Source organism: Saccostrea cucullata, unplaced genomic scaffold (assembly GCF_032062105.1).
Source record: "Saccostrea cucullata isolate Sc308-1 unplaced genomic scaffold, CSIRO_AGI_Scuc_v1 ctg166, whole genome shotgun sequence".
Taxonomy (NCBI): Eukaryota; Metazoa; Mollusca; class Bivalvia; order Ostreida; family Ostreidae; genus Saccostrea; species Saccostrea cuccullata.
Genome location: NW_026927307.1, coordinates 209,593 through 228,892, shown reverse-complemented (window position 1 = coordinate 228,892; position 19,300 = coordinate 209,593). Strand labels below are relative to the sequence as shown.

At 34.7% G+C, this 19,300-nt stretch overlaps 1 protein-coding gene across 1 annotated transcript; it reads right to left on the bottom strand.

The window, feature by feature from the left end:
• Nucleotides 1-3,878: 3,878 nt before the first annotated feature.
• Nucleotides 3,879-18,609, bottom strand: LOC134274022 (tetraspanin-18-like). Its single transcript, XM_062756246.1, has 8 exons — nucleotides 17,967-18,609; nucleotides 16,285-16,355; nucleotides 12,087-12,305; nucleotides 11,672-11,746; nucleotides 10,084-10,194; nucleotides 5,068-5,271; nucleotides 4,591-4,674; nucleotides 3,879-4,231 (listed from the first exon to the last, which is right to left on the bottom strand). The coding sequence occupies exons 2-8, from the start codon at nucleotides 16,348-16,350 to the stop codon at nucleotides 4,160-4,162; spliced, it is 831 nt and encodes a 276-aa protein (XP_062612230.1). The 5' UTR covers nucleotides 16,351-16,355; nucleotides 17,967-18,609; the 3' UTR covers nucleotides 3,879-4,159.
• Nucleotides 18,610-19,300: the final 691 nt, after the last annotated feature.

The window sequence follows — 19,300 nt, the reverse complement described above, 5'->3', positions numbered from 1 at the left end:
TGACATATAACTGAGGCCTGTCAGAGTTCTAACAGAATCGGAGGACTTGGTCTCTCAAGACTACATACATTGTAAATGATGTCAATGCGGAACTCCATCAGATTCAAAAATTATTTCAGATTCTGCACCAAAACTCCCAGAAGTTGAAATTAAATTGTGTAGATTTGAAATATGTATTTTTTTTAATTGCGAGTCTAGTATATGAAAAAGAAAAAAAAGTTGCAACCTCTAATTCATTTTCCCGGAAGATCACTCATATATTTCCTCTGAGAGTTGTAGCTCTTGGATTAATAGCTCTATCCAAAAGGTTTGTTGCTTTTTCTTTGCAAGTATAAATTCAATTTAAACGTTATATTAAAAAAAATGTTGTAATAAGTTTATGTTTGTATTATTCTTGTTTTCTGCATCTGGCAAGCAAGTTAATTTAAACTCTAATGTTTTTTCTATTCTTTACTGATTGAAAACTAAAACTATAGGGATGTCCTTTTTTTATTTTGATTTTAATTTTAGAAATATGCTACTTGTATGAAAAAAATCATTAATTGAATCTTTAGAATTCACGAAGTCATTTTAGTATTGTATTATTAGGTCACCTGAGTAAACTCAGGTGACCTATTGCCATCTGTTTTCGTCTGTCGTCGTGCGTCGTGTGTTAACATTTGAACATTTTCAGCTTCTTCACTGCAACCACTGAACCAATTTCAACCAAATTTGGCACAAAGCATCTATGGGTGAAGGGGAACAAAATTGTGAATTTCATGATCCCTACCCCCCTGGGGCCTGGGGGTGGGGCCAAAAGCACTAAAATTAATGCAATCTTTAAAAATCTTCTTCTTTACTCCTGGACATCAAGCAATCAAACTGTTTGCATGATTGTAATCAGCATTGAGTCCTTTACCAAAATTGTGAAATTCATGGCCCTGGGGTCAGGGGTACTTGTGCTAGGGTGGGGCTAAATAAGTATATAGTGAAAATGCATTATTTCTTTGAAAATCTTCTTCTCTGCTCCCGGGTATTAAATAAACTAATTAAGTACATAGTTATGATGAGCATGAGTGCCTCTACCAAAATTGTGAATTTTATGGCCCCAGGGTCAGGGGTTCTTGTGTTAGGGCGGGGCACTATTGATTATATAGAGAAAATACATGAATTCTTTGAAAATCTTCTTCTTTGCTCCTGGGTATTAAATAAACTAACTAAGTACATAGTTATGATGAGCAAGGGTGCCTCTACCAAAATTGTGAATTTTATGGCCCCAGGGTCAGGGTTTCTTGTGTTAGGGCGGGACTCAATTGATTATATAGAGAAAATACATGAATTCTTTGAAAATCTTCTTCTTTGCTCCTGGGTATTAAATAAACTAAGTAAGTACATAGTTATGATGAGCAAGAGTGCCTCTTCCAAAATTGTGAATGTTATGGCCCCAGGGTCAGGGGTTCTGGTGTTAGGGCGGGGCTCTATTGATTATATGGTGAAAATACATGAATTCTTTGAAAATCTTCTTCTCTGCTCCTAGATTTTATATAAACTAACTAAGTATATAGTTATGATGAGCAAGAGTGCCTCTACCAAAATTTTGAATATTATGGCCCCAGGGTCAGGGGTTCTGGTGTTAGGGGGGGCTATATTGATTATACATGTATAGTGAAAAAACATTAAATCTTTGAATATTTTCTTCTTTGCACCTAGGTTTTAAGCAGATGAACTACCTATATAGTTATGAGCAAGGGCCCTAATCTTCAAGAATTGTAAATTTCAAGGCCCCACGGTCAGTTGTACCATAGAGAGGGGGGCTGTACTTTTATACTGAAAATGAATGAATTGTTTGAAATGTGCTCCTTGGTATTAATCAAATATTTTTGAAAAGCATGAATGCCTTTCCATAAATTGTACAATGTGTGGATCTAGGCCTAAGAGTCAAGGGTTCATGTGTGGTAGCGGCACTACTCATTATTGCTGAATATTACTGATTTGTTGAAATGCATTTTTTGTTCCCCTACCCTGCCTATGGGTATTAAGTAACCAAACTAAGGAACTGCTAAGTGTATAGTTATGATGACCAAATTGTAAATGCTATAGCATCTGGCTTAAAACATGGATCAAATTCAATCACTGGAAAGTTGTTGAATAATGCTCAGGTGACCTATAAGGCCCATGGGCCTCTTGTATTTTATGTTATAATCAATTGAAAAATATTTGGTAACAATACGTCCACAGCCATATTCATGTGTTTTTAAAATAAAAAAAATAATCAATGTGATATGTTTGAATCAAATAAATAACGTTAATTTTCATTAAAAGTAAATTACATATGTTTCAGACTCTCGGATCTAAAGTAAACTTTGATCAATGATAAAGTTATGTTTTTTAATTTGTTTTTTTAAGAAGTGTTCTAGCATCCTTTACATGGTAAAAATTAAAAAGAAATAAAAAAAAAAACAAACCAACAAAACAAAACACAATTTGCAAAAATTTATACATTGTTAAAGTTTAACAAATTGAAAACTGTCTTATGTTCTAGAAAGATTTTTTCCTTGCAACAACTGTAATGTTTAACACAGGTTGCCTGAACAAATTTCTCATTGCTACTTTAATATTAAAATGTGAGTGAAGTATAGAGATGTATTCTATTGCTACACGGATGCGATCTGACCATAACAAGGATGTACGGGGTTTAACAAGTTCATGTACTTATTGAAACAATGCCATCAATAAATTTTATAATAAGATTCTCTCTCTCTCTCTCTCGTTAGTGTTGAAAAACTAATTTAAAATTGATGGTACATGTACATTTAACTTACTAGTATTTACTAACTTGTTTTCAGAATGTCAGAAACGGGGTTCCGTATAAACCGAGAAGATTAAATGGTTGTTTGCTTCTCAAAGCCACAGAAATATTTGTGTTATCGCTTCAATGGGCAGCCTTTAAAGAGTTTTGTCAATACCATTTTCACCTTTTGCATTATTCAATACCGCATAATGTGGGGGATGAATGGTGACATGTATTGCTGAGAACTGCATTTAAAGTTCATTAAAATCAAAGGGTAAATTTTATTTTAAAAAACGTGAATGTAAGATACATGTAAAAAACTGAATTGAAAGGGTTGGTGAGCTTCATAAAAGCGTCAATGGCTCTATTGTTTCCTTGGGAGAGATGAATGTTGTTTTACTTACATTTTATCCATGCAATTCAAACATCATAAATAAGATAACCACTTTCTCATTATGTATATTTATACACGAAGACAACGCTTTAGCAATCCTTTAATTTCTTATAACAAATTATTTAAAATTTTTATAGGTTTATCTTGTTAAAAGAAACAAAATAACATATATATATAAAAAAATAAATAAAACACTGCGCAAAAAATAGTTGCTACATGTAACTATTTTGTGTGCATCTTTCTGGAATTAAATTAATTATTTCGATCTAAGCACACCAGAATAATTCCTAGCTTTCTGATTGCCTGTAATCCAACATTGTAGAAAAATACTTCGTTATATTCACCTTGAAATGACCTTCTGTGTAGCGAATTTTCCTACATTTGACTAAATATAGATTGAAACTTTAAATTGATATTATTTTTTATGAAAAATTATTTCACCTGAACCCGTCTTCTACTCAGATGAGCATACATATAATATTCAGGACTGCAATGCAGGTAAAATTGTTGCCTTAAACTGGATTTTTTTCACTATTTGATTAGAGGTTTTAGATGCAAATTTGGCATCCAACAGAATTAAATTCAATATTTTTTTTATAATTTGAAGTTATATAGCCGTATACTTCATTCATTTATAAACTATTTTAAACCGTGTTCATTATGCATGCATTTCATTGAAATTCACAAGAGAAGAAAGAAGATAACAAAGAAATGTAAAGTAAATAAATATTTTTATTTATAAAATATTATTCAGATATGAGAACTTATGAAAATGAATAACGTTACATGTACATAATCTACAGTAATAAAGGTGCACATTTACAACATTTTAAAATATTATATACTATGATATAAATAATGGCGATGATGGGACAAGTTCATCTCCAATAAAAGTGTTTTTGAAATCAATCAGGATACTGGGTGACCACAGTGGATAGGAATACTCCGAATATTCAATATTATTGTTAGAGTATTCCGAATGGCCCTGTCACGTGTTATTGTGACGATTCTTCATCAGATTTCCGAATGGCTTGGATGAGACAGGACGCCACTACTACGCAAAGCACCTATAAAATAAAGAGTAGAGAAAAACTGAAAGAACAATATATCAGTAAAATTTTGTCATCCTCTAGCTCTCTTCATCTTTTATGAAACAGAATTCATCAAGAACAAAAAGTAGTTTCAATCAATCGGTAAAGTCATCCAGGAATCTGATGTTTGTTTTTATAAGCAGCATTTTTTGCTAATTTTTAGAGCCTTACGTGGAACATAAAAATGTCACACTTCACGTTTTTGCTGTCTCTTTGTATTTTCAAAAAGTAATTCGACCCCTGCAGGATTTAAGTTGGTCAAGTTTAATCATTTTTGATTTTGCTAATAAACAAAGATATTTGTTCAGGAATCCATAAGACACAAATTCCATTACCTCAACGACACCAATAGCTACTCCAATAGCGATAACGTAGATTGCTTTGTCATTAGCATACTCCAGAATGGCATCCCAACAACCCTACAAAAAAAGAAATTATTGTCAAAGGCAATGTACTTCAACTGAACATGTCTTAATAACGAATATTTTTGGAAAATATTCTTGCTTTCAAAATCTTAGTACAATCATATACATGTGCAGATGTTCGTGAACAAAAGAGCAGCATACATCACCAGCGTTTTATTAAAAATCAGGAGATGAAAAATCTCTCTAATATTCAAAGAAAAATTATGAAACATAGTTTCAGGTCCAATTATCTCAAAATTTCTATTAGAGCACAAACGATACAAATAAACGCGAAAATGACATTTTAGCCAGCGATAGCTCGCTTATTACTCAAAATCACGTTCTTACAAACAAAAAAGTTACATGCTGAAATTGAGTAGCTACTTTGAATAACAAGAGTTTGCTTGCCTTTCTGAAGTTTGAATTCTGGTCGGAGGGGGACGTTTCACACGAGGGGTCTTCTAGAATGAGACCGTTATAATCCGAGTAGTAAGCGTCCTTGTTAGAAAACCTGCAGCATGTAAGGGGGATAATCGTGGAGGCGTTCTTCTGGTCCTGCCATTTTGTAGCCGACAGGAAGTCCATGTAATTGTCAATTCCACAGCATTCAAACTGAAATAAGGAGTATTTGAAAATCGTATTGGATAAAAAAAACTGATGTGAAAATTATCATCAAATTGAAACGGCATTTTTAATGATTAAAAAAACAACAGTGCATATATATGATTATTATATTGAGGTAACATTGTGATTGGCCCCGGAAGAAGGGCAAGAAAGAGATACTAAGTACGAGTGTTTACTATTTCGTTGTTGGAGGAGCATGGGGAAGGAGTTCGGTTTTAATTATTATTTTGTCATAAATATTGTTACCCACATTCCTCGCATTTTAAATAAATACTTGGGTATTAATTTTGCTAGAACGTGGAACTTAACTTTTTTATTATTTCTTTGATTTGCTTCTCTTAGATTTATTCAACGCAAAGTAATTATAACTGAGCGCCGTGTTTTCAATACATTACCAATGTTAATTCAAATTGTTGTTAACTGTAGATTGAAATAATGGACGTATACCCTGTTAATTATATGAAATGAGTCACACAACAATGGTAATTGCGAAATGAAGAAGGACAGGGCCGATTTGTGCAATAAAAACAATGCCACTAGATGGCGTGATAAGACTTCTACATCATAGATCTGATCAGCATAGACTTCTACATCATAGATCTGATCAGCATAGCAAGTCCTCTCCATTCAATGCGCCTCTATACCGTTTTAATGAGGAACGTTAAGGTAGTAGTTTTGTCATGTAATCAATGAAATTGTGTTTAGGATATTGCTTTTTGCATTCCTGAATAGATCCAGGTCATTGTGGCTATTGGAATTTGCTGCACGTTCACAGCATAAAAATTGTGTTCCTCCAAAGGATGTGACTCATATTTGTTTGGAAAAACAAATTTAGACGGTTCTAAACGATTTGTTATCTCTTTTGGTCGTGTTTGGTCCTCATTAAATCTTTGGGTTCACATATTATCCAGAACGATTGTGGTAGTTGATTTTTTTTCAAGTTGCGCAATTTGGATTGAGAAAGAAAATGGACGGTTACACATGTATTATGGTATATTCTTATCAAATTTATCTGGTTAGTGTAGATAACAAGATGTGCTTGTGAAACACTGATGCCCCCGTATGGCAGCTTTTGGCGAAGGTTGAAATTTCGAAATGGTATGTCAAACCCCAATGGTCAAGGTCAAAATTGTATGAAAGCCCTAGTTCTATGTGTTCAGAAGACATGGCCAAGGTACGTTTAATTTTTTTAGCGGGTTCAACTCTAAGGTCAAGGTCAAAAGTATTTACACCCACTGAAAGGTCTTGTCACAAAGAATATATACTCACCGTCAATGAAAACGCAACACTCTAATTTTAGGATGAAAAGTGTATACGGGATATAACTATGTACCAAACAAGTTAGCACATTTTTTACTTTGCCAAATCAGTTATTTAACAGTTGAATGAATTTCTTTCCTCTACCGGAAGTTGCTTTTTAGCCCTCTTAACGGAAATCAAATTTTTGCATTTTTAATAAAATTTTTAACAATATTTTGGGTTTTCAAGGTTTTGTAGCTGTTTATCATAAGTATTGTACTAAACGGGAAAAAAATTTCTTTCTTTAATGTGATGCCTATATTTCTTCAAAATGACTGATTTTCATTGCTCATGTGTTCTCAAAAGTGCAGATGCAAATGTACACTATTTAACGACTCATCAGGCTGTGTTTCAATAGCATAAATAACAGTTTCTTGACCGGAAGTCCAAGAGTTACTACACTACGCCAAGTTAGAGAAAATTCGACCGCAGTATCTGAACAACAGGCAATTAAAAATGCCCAAGAATATTTATTTCGCTCAGATAAAGACATTGATAAATCTAATGCATGGTAGAAATCGGACTGCGTACATGTATGTTGTACATGGCGGACTAGCATGTTTTGATTAAATGGTCGGAAGGGGGGTGTTTTATTTAAATGTTATCTGTTAAGAGGGCAAAAAAAATCAACTTTCGGTAATGGAATGAAAACCATTCAACCATTAAATAACTGATTTGGTAAAGTAAAAGATGTCCTAACTTGTTTGGTACATAGTATATATCCCGTATATAATAGTTCACCCTAAAATTAGAGTGTTGCGTTTTCATTGACGGTGAGTATACATGTGGAGTATGAAAGCCCTAGCACCAACTGTTCAAAAATTTTGACCAAGGTTAAATTGTGATAATGTTTTGTAAAAGTTGGTCAAACTCCAAGGTCTGGAGGTCAAATTAGGTGATATCCAAAGAAAAGTCTTGTCACCAGGATACACCTGTGAAATATGAAAGCTATTAATAGCCCCATCCTCTCAAATGTTATGGTCAAGGTTAAAGTTTATGTGGACAAACAGACAAGACAGACAAGCGAACGGACAGGGCAAAAACTATAAATCCCCGAATAGTCGATTACTGGGACATAAAAATAGAACGTGGCTACTGTATGTCAAAGTAAAAACAAAAATATCATACCCCCTCCCTTCCCATTTACAAAGTAAAAATTATTCTACACTGTGTAACCAAGAAACATGACACAAGCGTTCTCAGGCTCACTAAAAAGTTAAAGACTTACAGTATGTAAATAGTTTGTATACAGCTAGGGGGCTGTCATCTTTTTTTTTTTTAAATGAATAGTACTGATGAATAATACTCTTCTGTGAATCTTTATATACATTAGTGGGTATGTTTCTGGTCTGTCGGGTAATTCCTCAGGGGAGTGAGATAGTGCATGTTTATGGAGGGGTACTGTGAGGACAGGGGGTTATTAAAACACATCGTTTCTCTTTATTGCGACAAGAGCTTTCTCTTCGCACCACCAAATTCGATCTCGTGACCTTGACCTTGGAGTTCAACACAATTTCACAATTTTTTTTTCGATATTTAATCATAACCAAAACTTTTGAATTATAGTAGTTGGTGATAGGACTTTCATACTTCACATGTGTACAGTATTCACTGTGACCTTTCATTGGGTATAAAAAATATTTGATCTTAGGCCTTGGCCTCAGAGTTTGACCAATTAAAAAAACTTTAATCCTTGAATCTTTAGTAATAGAGCTTTCATATTTCACAGGTGTATTCCTTGTGACAAGACCCCGTACGAAACAGTCTAGGCGGCTTAGACACGGCTCAGGCACGGATTCCGTTTCCAGAAACCCGTGCTTCTAGCATTCCCGCTTCTATGTAAAATAAGTATGGAAAGCCGTGCCTAAAAGTGGTCGAGGCACGCACACGGTACGGCATGGGATTATTGGCCGAATTATTTAAATTTACAAAATCCGTGTCAGAAAGCCGTGCTTGTTTCCATATATGGACTCACGGATTCTGTAAACCCGTGTCTGAAACCCGTATCCTTTTCCACATACGGAGACACGGATTCTGTAAACCCGTGTCCTTTTCCATATATGGAGACATGGATTCTTGAAACCCGTCTTCTTTTCCATATATGGAGACACGCATTCTGGAAACCCGTGTCAAAAAAAGCCGTGTGACATACCATATAAGGAGTCACGGGATCTGTGCATTTGTCTAGATCTAGGTCATGGCACTTAGAGAAAGTCCTGATGTAACTGTGGATGCCAAAATGGTGACTGAAACCAAACTAACTACACAATGCTTTACATTCATTAATGCTTAGCTTTAGAATTCTAAAAGTTAAGTCTTATATGAATGTGTCCATTTACGTTCTGTTAAATATTAACTTTATCAGTTACAATCCCAACTAAGTTTTTAATTAAAATTTTATTGATAATGTACATCTCAATTGTTATATAATCTAGCTAAGTTTGCACAATCTGAGAATTTAGTTTAAATAAAACTTTCACTAGCAGTGAATGTCACAAAAAAAATATAGGGATTAGTGAAAGTCCCACTAAAGTCATTCAAATAAACAAAGACTATTTCATCATGTTCATTGTCAACATTGCAATACAGAAAGATCATGAAAATTGAAAAATTGATTTATTTATTCTATATTACACTTACTGCATTTAGTTCAAAAGTGAAGAAATCATCCCAGAGTGACATAAATACAATTCCAACTGACATCTATTAGTTTAATATCCTTTAACTAGACTAAAAAAGACACATTCTTAGCTCATGACCACGAATCCCTCCAATTTATTAATATTTCAAATAAAGGGAGTTATGATTGAGCATGCTCAGTAAAAAGCCGTGAGATATAAATAAATACTTTGAAGCAAAACCCGCCTGAGTTAAAAACCGTCTCCCTGGAACACGGATTCTGTGCCTCAACACGGGTTTCTGTGAGCGAGGATTCCTCACTTTCAGACTCAGAATCCGTGCCCGTGTCCTGGACATGCAGAACCCGTGTGGCTTTTTAAAAACCCGTGCGGATTCCGTGTCTTAACCGTGCCCAAGCCGTGCCTATTCCGCCTCAAACTTTCGTACGGGACCTTCCTTCGGGTACTAACAAATACTAGTAAACACTTTTGACCTTTAGACCTTAACTTTGGAGTATTATGTCATTTGAGAAATTTCAACTCTCACCATAAGCTGACAGACAGTGGGGTGGGGGGGGGGAGGGTCAGTGTCTCACAAACACATCTTGTTTACAAGTGCTACTCACACCATGACCTCTGTGTAAGATGTTAGAGAGAAGTATAATATACATTATTGTACATGGTGTTATGATTGTACTGGTACACCATACTTCTTTAACCGGCTTTATTATCATTTGATGATAAATAAATACGCTACGTACATATATAATATTTCTGTTATCCATTTTATGTTGGGTTTTTCTTATCACCACGTGATTTATGTCTCTCGTTATAACAAAAATATAACACGTAATTTGAGATAAATAGGTCAGGATGATATTACCTGAATCTGGGCCACATCTAATCCCAGGGAGAAGGGGTCTTTGGTAGTTATACTGCCCTCATACTGGGCACTGAGGCGGGACTTTAAAAACACCTTCAAATCCTCTGTAACCTACAAAATTAGATTTATAAGTAACTGGGTCTTGCTAAAGTTGATTTGATTACTGAAGTTATTTCAAAACGGTTAATGGCTGTATAAAACACCCCCAACAAAACATGAAATTTTTCGTCATACTGAATTAACAATTCATTTTTAAGTTAAAAGTTAACATATTCGATGTCTTTTAAAACACGACTTGAATTTTAGCAGATACGTTAGAAAAACAGCAGCTGCTCATGAAGAGTAAAGATAAAGTTATATGAGAAGTCCTCAAAATTCTTTTTTAATTAAATTCTTAGGGGGTTCTAAAAAGTGTCTGTCTCATCCCACTGAACGCAGACTGTTCCCGTTGAGAAAGTTAATCAAGTAATAATTTATAAATCGACTTAGATATAGTTTTAAGCACCACCCAGTAGATTCGTTTATAATATGATATTGCCCCTCACTTTCGAAATGTCTGCTGTGTAATTCATTTGTATGTGAGCAAATTTTTGTTACGCCATTGATTAACTTTTCTCTATTGGTTTATCATAAAATGTCGGCCGTGATCTGGAAATTATTTATTATGAGTGATATTATATAAAATAATCATTGATTTTCCTTTATAACCAGGGGAAAGTGTTTTGTCACTGCCAGAAAAAGGTTCATCGACAAAAATATCCCTGGGGATAAAATGATCGCGTGGATTTTTGATAAGCGGGGGAAGTATTAATATTTTTCATTGATTTTCTTTTTCAGTTTTATTTTCATATGTCGCCACAGTTTACACAGATATTCTATAAATAAATCCACATGTTGCAGTATAAAGATAAAATAATAAATAATCAAGATCGCAATTGTATGACCTTCCAGTATTCATGTTTTTTTCACTTCCTGAAATGCTATGAGCTGCATTCTAAGATTATCTTAAACACTTGAAGATACTTCAAATCTCAAAACTTTGTTTATGTTTAAAAGACACTATAGGACTACAACACTAACATGAATCTGCTATGTCATATATTGTGACTTTCGCAGCTAGGTGATCGAAATAACAACTCACGCGACAGCTTATGTTCGAGCGGAAAAAGTAATTGCATGTCTGGAATTTGCTGGCCCTAGTGAGCAAAAAACAATATTTGCGGTTATCTGGGACCTCGTCGTTTATTCACATAAATATCTAGCACTTCACATGACCATGTTACCTATGTTAGCTGAATATCTTAATGAATTGTCTATGTACTTTTCCCGTTTGTTTGATGACAAAGAGCGGGTGTGACTGGTAAACAGGGAATGCTTACTCCTCCATGGCACCTGATCCCCCCTTCTGGTGATTTTTGAGGTCCTTGTTTAATCCTCTTTCCCCGATTTGTATTGTTTCAATGAATTTTACAGCATGAATAGTGTTCCCTCTTCCCATATTTCATGACTTAAAAATCAACTTATAATTCATGTGGAATTTGGTCTGAATTCAAAACTTGAAAACTAAGATATATAAATGTTTACTTACTTTATTTTGAAATATTGCTGCAATAACAACTGCTGCTATTTGAACAAATAGGATTACCACCATGACGACACAGTACTGAAAAAAAGAATTCAATAGAGTTGCTAAGTAAATATCATCCCCATTAAATATAACTGTAGAAAACTTTTACTAAATTAAATACCAAAAAAATTTCAAGTTTTATATATTTAATGAAAAAAATAAACCATCATAATAGTGGATTTTCTTATTTTACATTGAATATATTGTTCTTCTCTATCAATTTATAATTTCCCAGCGTATTTATATTTCTGTCCATTTACAAACTTCATTTAAAATTTGATATGATTAAGTCATATAGATTAAGATTTCATCAAAGGTCAACATGCCCATGAATACCTCTATGCTTCAAATACTGCATGCAAAAAAAATCACCTACAGCAAACAGAAGACAGTTATTCTCTTTGACGGCTCCGCAGCAGCCCAGGAATCCGATCAGAACAGCCACGCCCCCACTGGCGATCAGGACCAAGGCCCCCGTACGGATGAGGGAGACCACATCGAAATTGTCGGCGTCTCCCACCTCCGTCAGAATGAGGATCTTATCATCGTCAATCAGCGCCCATACCCCCAGCCCCACCGTCCCCAGACCAATCAGCTGAAAAGAAAGTCAAAGGAGGCTTTGATACATGTACAACTGATGTTGATTAGCTGTTAATGGTTGCATTATAGGATGTTGCTTGCTTGCTTGAGATTTTGTGCTGTTTTTTAGCTCTACTGGTCAGAGACCAGAAGAGCTTATGCGATAGTAATGCGTCCGGCGTCCGTCCGTCTGTCCGTCTGTCTGTCTGTCTGTCTGTCTGTAAACAATTTTTCAAAATGCTACTCCTCCTACAGTTTTGATCTGATTTCAATATAACTTGGCATATAAGTAGACTACACTAAGATACATAATTCTGTGTATCGGATTTTGATTTCGACGAACGGTGTTGGCGTTGTTACTAAAAATAGAAATTTCTGTGGAATTCTTTCAAAATGCTACTCCTCCTACAATAGTGGGAAAACATTTTGGTCTGATTTCAATATAACTTGGCACACAAGTAGACTACACTAAGATACATAATTCTGTGTATCGGTTTTTGATTTCGATGAACGGTGTTGGCGTTGTTACTAAAATTAGAAATTTCTGTGAAATTCTTTCAAAATGCTACTCCTCCTACAGTTTTGATCTGATTTCAATATAACTTGGCACACAAGTAGACTACACTAAGATACATAATTCTGTGTATCGGTTTTTGATTTCGATGAACGGTGTTGGCGTTGTTACTAAAAATAGAAATTTCTGTGAAATTCTTTCAAAATGCTACTCCTCCTACAGTTTTGTTCTGATTTCAATATAAATTGGCACACAGGTATACTACACTAAGATACATAATTCTGTATATCGGTTTTTGATTTCGACGAACGGTGTTGGCGTTGTTACTAAAAATAGAAATTTCTATGTAATTCTTTCAAAATGCTACTCCTCCTACAGTTTTGGTCTGATTTCAATATAACTTGGCACACAAGTAGACTACACTAAGGTACATAATTCTGTATATCGGTTTTTGATTTCGATGAACGGTGTTGGCGTTGTTACTAAAAATAGAAATTTCTGTGAAATTCTTTCAAAATGCTACTCCTCGTACAGTTTTGGTCTGATTTCAATATAACTTGGCACACAAGTAGACTACACTAAGATACATAATTCTGTGTATCGGTTTTTGATTTCGACGAATGGTGTAGGCGTTGTAACTAAAAATAGAAATTTCTGTGAAATTCTTTCAAAATGCTACTCCTCCTACAGTTTTGTTCTGATTTCAATATAACTTGGCACACAAGTAGACTACACTAAGGTACATAATTCTTTATATCTGTTTTTGACTTCAATGAACATTATTACCTTGGTTAATAAAGATAGCAATTTCTGTTACTCTCAAAATGCTACTTCAAATACAGTTTTAGTCTGATTATAATATAATGTGGCATGCAAGTAGACTACACTAAGAACATAAAGAAACTTATTCAAGGATCATTATTCTCTTTTTAGCTAGTGTAAAGTTTCAATTCCCAACTGCTTAAGTACTTTCCTCTTCCTTTGCTATAAGTACAAACCAGTAGAGCTTCAGTCTCGACAGAGACTTCTGGTTTTTCATTGTAATTAATAAGCCTTTTCTAATAAATTTTCTACATGACTTAAAGGACATAAACTTAAATTATAGACTTAGTTTGTTTGCAATATTGCTTTCAGTGTAAACACGTTAAACCATAACATAACTGACATAATCATCCTATCTCTTTGTTTCCCGGTTTTTAGCTCACCTGAGCCAAAGGCTCAAGTGAGCTTTTCTGATCACAATTTGTCCGTTGTCTGTCGTTGTCGTCGTCGTCGTTGTTGTCGTCGTCGTCGTTGTTGTAAACTTTTCACATTTTCGACTTCTTCTCAAGAACCACTGGGCCAATTTCAACCAAACTTGCCACAAAGCATCCTTGGGTGAAGGGGATTCAAGTTTGTCCAAATGAAGGGCCACACCCTCAATCAAGGGGAGATAATTGGGAATTAATGAAAAAATGGTGGTATATTTTAAAAATCTTCTTCTCAAGAACCACTGTGCCAGGAAAGATGAAACTTTTGGGGAAACATCCTCAGGTAGTGTAGATTCAAGTTTGTTCATATCATGACCCCCGGGGGTTGGGCGGGGCCAAAATGGCCGACCAAAGTTTTACATAGAAATATATAGGAAAAATCTTTTAAAATCTTCTTCTCAAGAATAACAAAGCCATAGTTGATCATATTTATATGAAAGCATCCTTAGGTAGTGTAGATCCAAGTTTGTTCATATCATGACCCCCGGGGGTTGGGCGGGGCCAAAATGGCCGACCAAAGTTTTACATAAAAATATATAGGAAAATTCTTTAAAAATCTTCTTCTCTAGAATAGCAAAGCCACAATTAATCATATTTATATGGAAGCATTCACAGGTAGTGTAGATTCAAGTTTGTTCATATCATGACCCCTGGGGGTAGGACGGGGCCAAAATGGCCGACCAAAGTTTTATATAGAAATATATAGGAAAATTCTTTAAAAATTTTCTTCTCGAGAATAGCAAAGCCACAATTAATCATATTTATATGGAAGCATTCACAGGTAGTGTAGATTCAAGTTTGTTCATATCATGACCCCTTGGGGTAGGGCGGGGCTAAAATTGCCGATCAAAGTTTTACTTAGGAATATAGTTGAAAAATCTTTTAAAATCTTCTTCTCAAGAAACACTGGGCCAGGAATGATAAAACTTTTGTGGAATCATCCTCAGGTTATAAAGATTCAAGTTTGTTCAAATCATGACACCCAGGGGTAGGGTAAGGCCAAAATGCCTGATCAAAGTTTAACATAGGAATGTAACGGAAAAATCTTTAAACATCTTCTTCTCAAGAACCACTGGGCCAGGAAAAATGAAACTTATGTGGAATCATCCTCAGGTAGTTTAGATTCAAGTTTGTTCAATTAAATCATGACACCCAGGGGTAGGGTGGGGCCAAAATGGCCGATCAAAGTTTTACAAAGGAATATATAGGAAAAATCTTTAAATTTCTTCTTCTTGAGAACCATTGAGACAGGAAAGATGAAACTCCTGTGGAATCATCCCCAGATAGTGTAGATTCAAGTTTACTCACAACAAGACCCCCAGGGGTAGGGTTGGGCAAATAACCTTTAAAAAATTTACATAGGAATATATAAAGAAACCTTATGACATTTATAGGGAATTATCCTTAGGTTGTATAGATTAGATTCAAGTTTGTACATAATGACCCCTGAAGGGTTTAAATCCAAGCCCCCCCCCCTCCGCCCCCCTCTCAGTAAACTTTCAGTTCTGATATGATCTGGTATGTGCTTTTTCCTAGCCAATTGCTCAGGTGAGCGATGTGGCCCCTGGGCCTCTTGTTGTTATATCTTACAAAACCTCATAAAAACAAAACAAAACATAAAAAGGAGTTCATCGAAGCTCGTTCTCCATGCCGTCTGCCATATGTTTTGTTCTGCGATTTTGATGGAAACCATGCAATGTGTCATTGATGTGGTAGTAAATCGGTCTGTCGTTGACGAGTTAACTAATACCACATCTCCGGTATAATAGTGTGACCACAACATGGCGAACAATAAAAGGACTTGCCCTTAACAGGACAGAGCGACGCCCTAGTCGCAAACTACGACAAAACATAATTTATCGTCTGGACGTTATATAAATCTTCTGCCATTTTCAGAGTTTGAAAGAGACTTTTAGGAGGAGCTGATTGAATGCAAATAGGATACATTTTCCTTCAGTTATAAAAAAGTTTTAGCTTCCAAAAAGTTATTGTAGAATTTAATAACTATATATTCATATTGCTTGTTTTGGTTATCAACTGAGTGTTTCTTCACATTTTATTGTCTGAGATTAAAGTCCAGGAATGACCTGAGTAATTCTTAAGACAGACTTGCCAAAAGACAAAAGTCTTCCAAGACGAAGGACCAAACACGAAGAAGTAAATAATATCTATCTCCTGAAAGCAAGGACTACTTGGAATGACGTCGGTAAACAGAAGGAAAAGTAACTTACGAAGAAAACGAAGTTGGCGATGAATAAAATGTATTTCACACATGTACTACCGCATGCCAGAGACATTGTGCCTGAAAAAAAAAATAAAACGCTAACTAGAATAAATACTGCAAAGATGTTGCAGGATACAAAAAACTTAAAGATATTTAATAAATGAAGAAAATTCCATTTCCAGAGGTTAAGTGTTCATATATGTATATATGTATAGTTTTTGCACGTCAACCATCAATTGTTAGTCTTTTAGACTCATATTAAGGATATCCGATCCTCAGCCAGGAAGGATAACTCCAAAAATTAATATTTAATTTAAAATGCATCAAAATGAAGCTTGAAAATGAAAATTTTTCATGAAACAATTTTCATTTTATTCATCTTGATAAGTTAAAGGTTCTTAGAAGTCATAGAAAAGGTCTTATAAAAGTTGACATTTGTATTCTATAAAAGGAAAAAAATAATACAGTTTTAGAGAAATAAGATTTTCTTGAATTAAGCCTAAGATACCAATACTTATTAGCATGATATGAAATAAGAAGTGATTTGTGGTGTGTTGCAATGATAGCAAAAACCTTTTACCCTATGTATTATAGAATACATGACGGAAATAGATTAAAAAAAAAAAAAAAAAAAACACCACATACGTATAGAATTCATGACAGTTTTTTTTTCTGAATACCTGGATACCTATCGTTTTTTAACCTAAAATTTATTTGTTGATCAGTTTGTAATTAGAAAATGCATTGCTGATATTCCAATTTGCCTTTTCTGCAAAAATATTGGAGATTTGACAATTTCCCCTTTATAATATGATTAACTTCCATCTTTTACTTTAAAGAAATACTGTGGATAAATTTACATAACATTGTGGATTCAGAGATATTTTTATGAGCATTTTCGATTACTTAATAGCTAATTATATAAACCTGAGGACCGGACTACCTTAAACTATTTCTGATTTCTTAATTCATTTAATCCGATCACGATAAGGGGTACACGGCCTGTGTGAGCGATAGACGCGGGATGTTTACTCTTCCATTGCACCTGATCCCACCTCTGATGTTTTCGGAGGCCTAATTTAAGGGTGGGTTCTTTCATAAAGATACTTGTCGTTAGAAGATGAAACTTAGATAATATTCTTAGCTTAATATGTTTTTAACTGGATGTTGTTGTTTATCAGATGAAATTTCTTGGACTGTTCAATGCATTTTCAATCATAAATTATAATACAGATATGCATTAACATAACCTTAATCGTATTCGTTGTGATAATGCAGATATGCATGAAAATATCTGTTTGTCCTTTTCGTAATAATAGTGCAGGTAAATTGAATGAACGTAAATAATTAGCAGGTACACATACATATGTAAGAAATAATTTCTATGATATATTATTTAGCATATATAACCTACTAGTGATGATAAAATTAAAATAACACAATTAAAAATATTTTTATCAGTGAGTGTTGCTATTGAAACTAACTTGAACGAAATCTAAAGTTCACTGTCATAAACTTCTGGCAAAGAATCGGTATTGTAGCTACTATGAAACAGCATGGAACATAAGTTAACTCTTTCTAAAAAGTGTACTTATACTATACAATTTTCAAGGGAATACTGATTAAATTCGCTACCTTAAGTTTAAGGACAAAAAATGTTTACTAGAAATATTAGAGAAGTAAACTTACGTGCTGTGTATCCCGTGTTGTGACGGACATCTAGATGAACTTTGTCGACACAGGGCGATTCCCGGCAGTGTAAGGCCAGTACTGGGCGTGGGAGCAGACCAATATAGAACCAGGCGGGAAACCTGACAGCTTTATTACCAACACGTCGTCACAGTAACGGCTAGCAGGAATGACAGAGGGGCAGACCACTAACAACAAACTCAAATGACCACATGTTTAGTTCTAGTGGTTAGCTACCAGAAGACCTTATAATAAGCTATTTGTCTCTCTGTCCGTATACGAGTTTTTATGCCCCCGTAATCGAATACTGGGGGTATATATTTTTTACCTTGTCCGTCTGTTTGACTGTTTGCTCACAAAACTTTAACTTTGGCTACATCTCTTGAGTAGGTGGAGCTATAGCTTTCATATTTCACAGCTGCTTTTTTAATAAAAATGGAACTCGTAAATTTATTTACTTTGTCATTCGTCATTTGCAAAATTATTTTGTTAAAAACCATTCTGATTGCACACACAAGTACTCTAAAGTTAACATCTAAAACATGTTTGAGTTTCTGACTGACAATATCTATGTTGTTTTTGGAGACCTGGTTTTCCAACAATCTATTAGAATTCCCACGGGTGCCCAGTTATTAGCAGACCTATTTTTTGTATTCATATGAAGCAAAATCTGTGCAAAATCTTATGCGTGAAAAGAAGAAAACACTTGCTGTGACTTCAACTCGACAATCAGATATATCAACGACGTATTATAAATTAACAATGGTAATTATTACCATTCTTATATTTGGATATTTTACGCGAGAAAGACGTTAATGGTTATCTAAAAACCAAGCTCTATGATAAACGTGATGACTAACTTTTCTATCGTCAACTTTCCATACTTATGCAGCAATGTACGTTCATCGCCTGCATAAGATCTCATTTGATTAGATACGCAAGAGCTTGCTCTACGTATGAACAATTTCGAAAACGAGGTAAATTATTGTCAAACAAGTTGATGAAACAAGAATATCAACAGTATTGTTTTAAAGTCATCATTTCGTAAGTTCTATGGTCGATACAATGACCTTGTCAGCAAATACAATTTATCCTTGAGTCAAATGCTGACTGACGTTTTTCATATACAAATTGTTAGTCCATTATTTATACACTGAATTGACGACAGATTTCATTTCGCGTTATTTCCCGATCATGACAGGGAGCACATGGCGGGCGTGACCAGTCGGCAGGGTATGCTCACGCCTCCATGGCACCTGATCCCATCATCAATGTTTTAGAGATCTGTGTTTGCTCTGCTCCTATTCTGTATTGTTTTCAATGGACTTTTGATC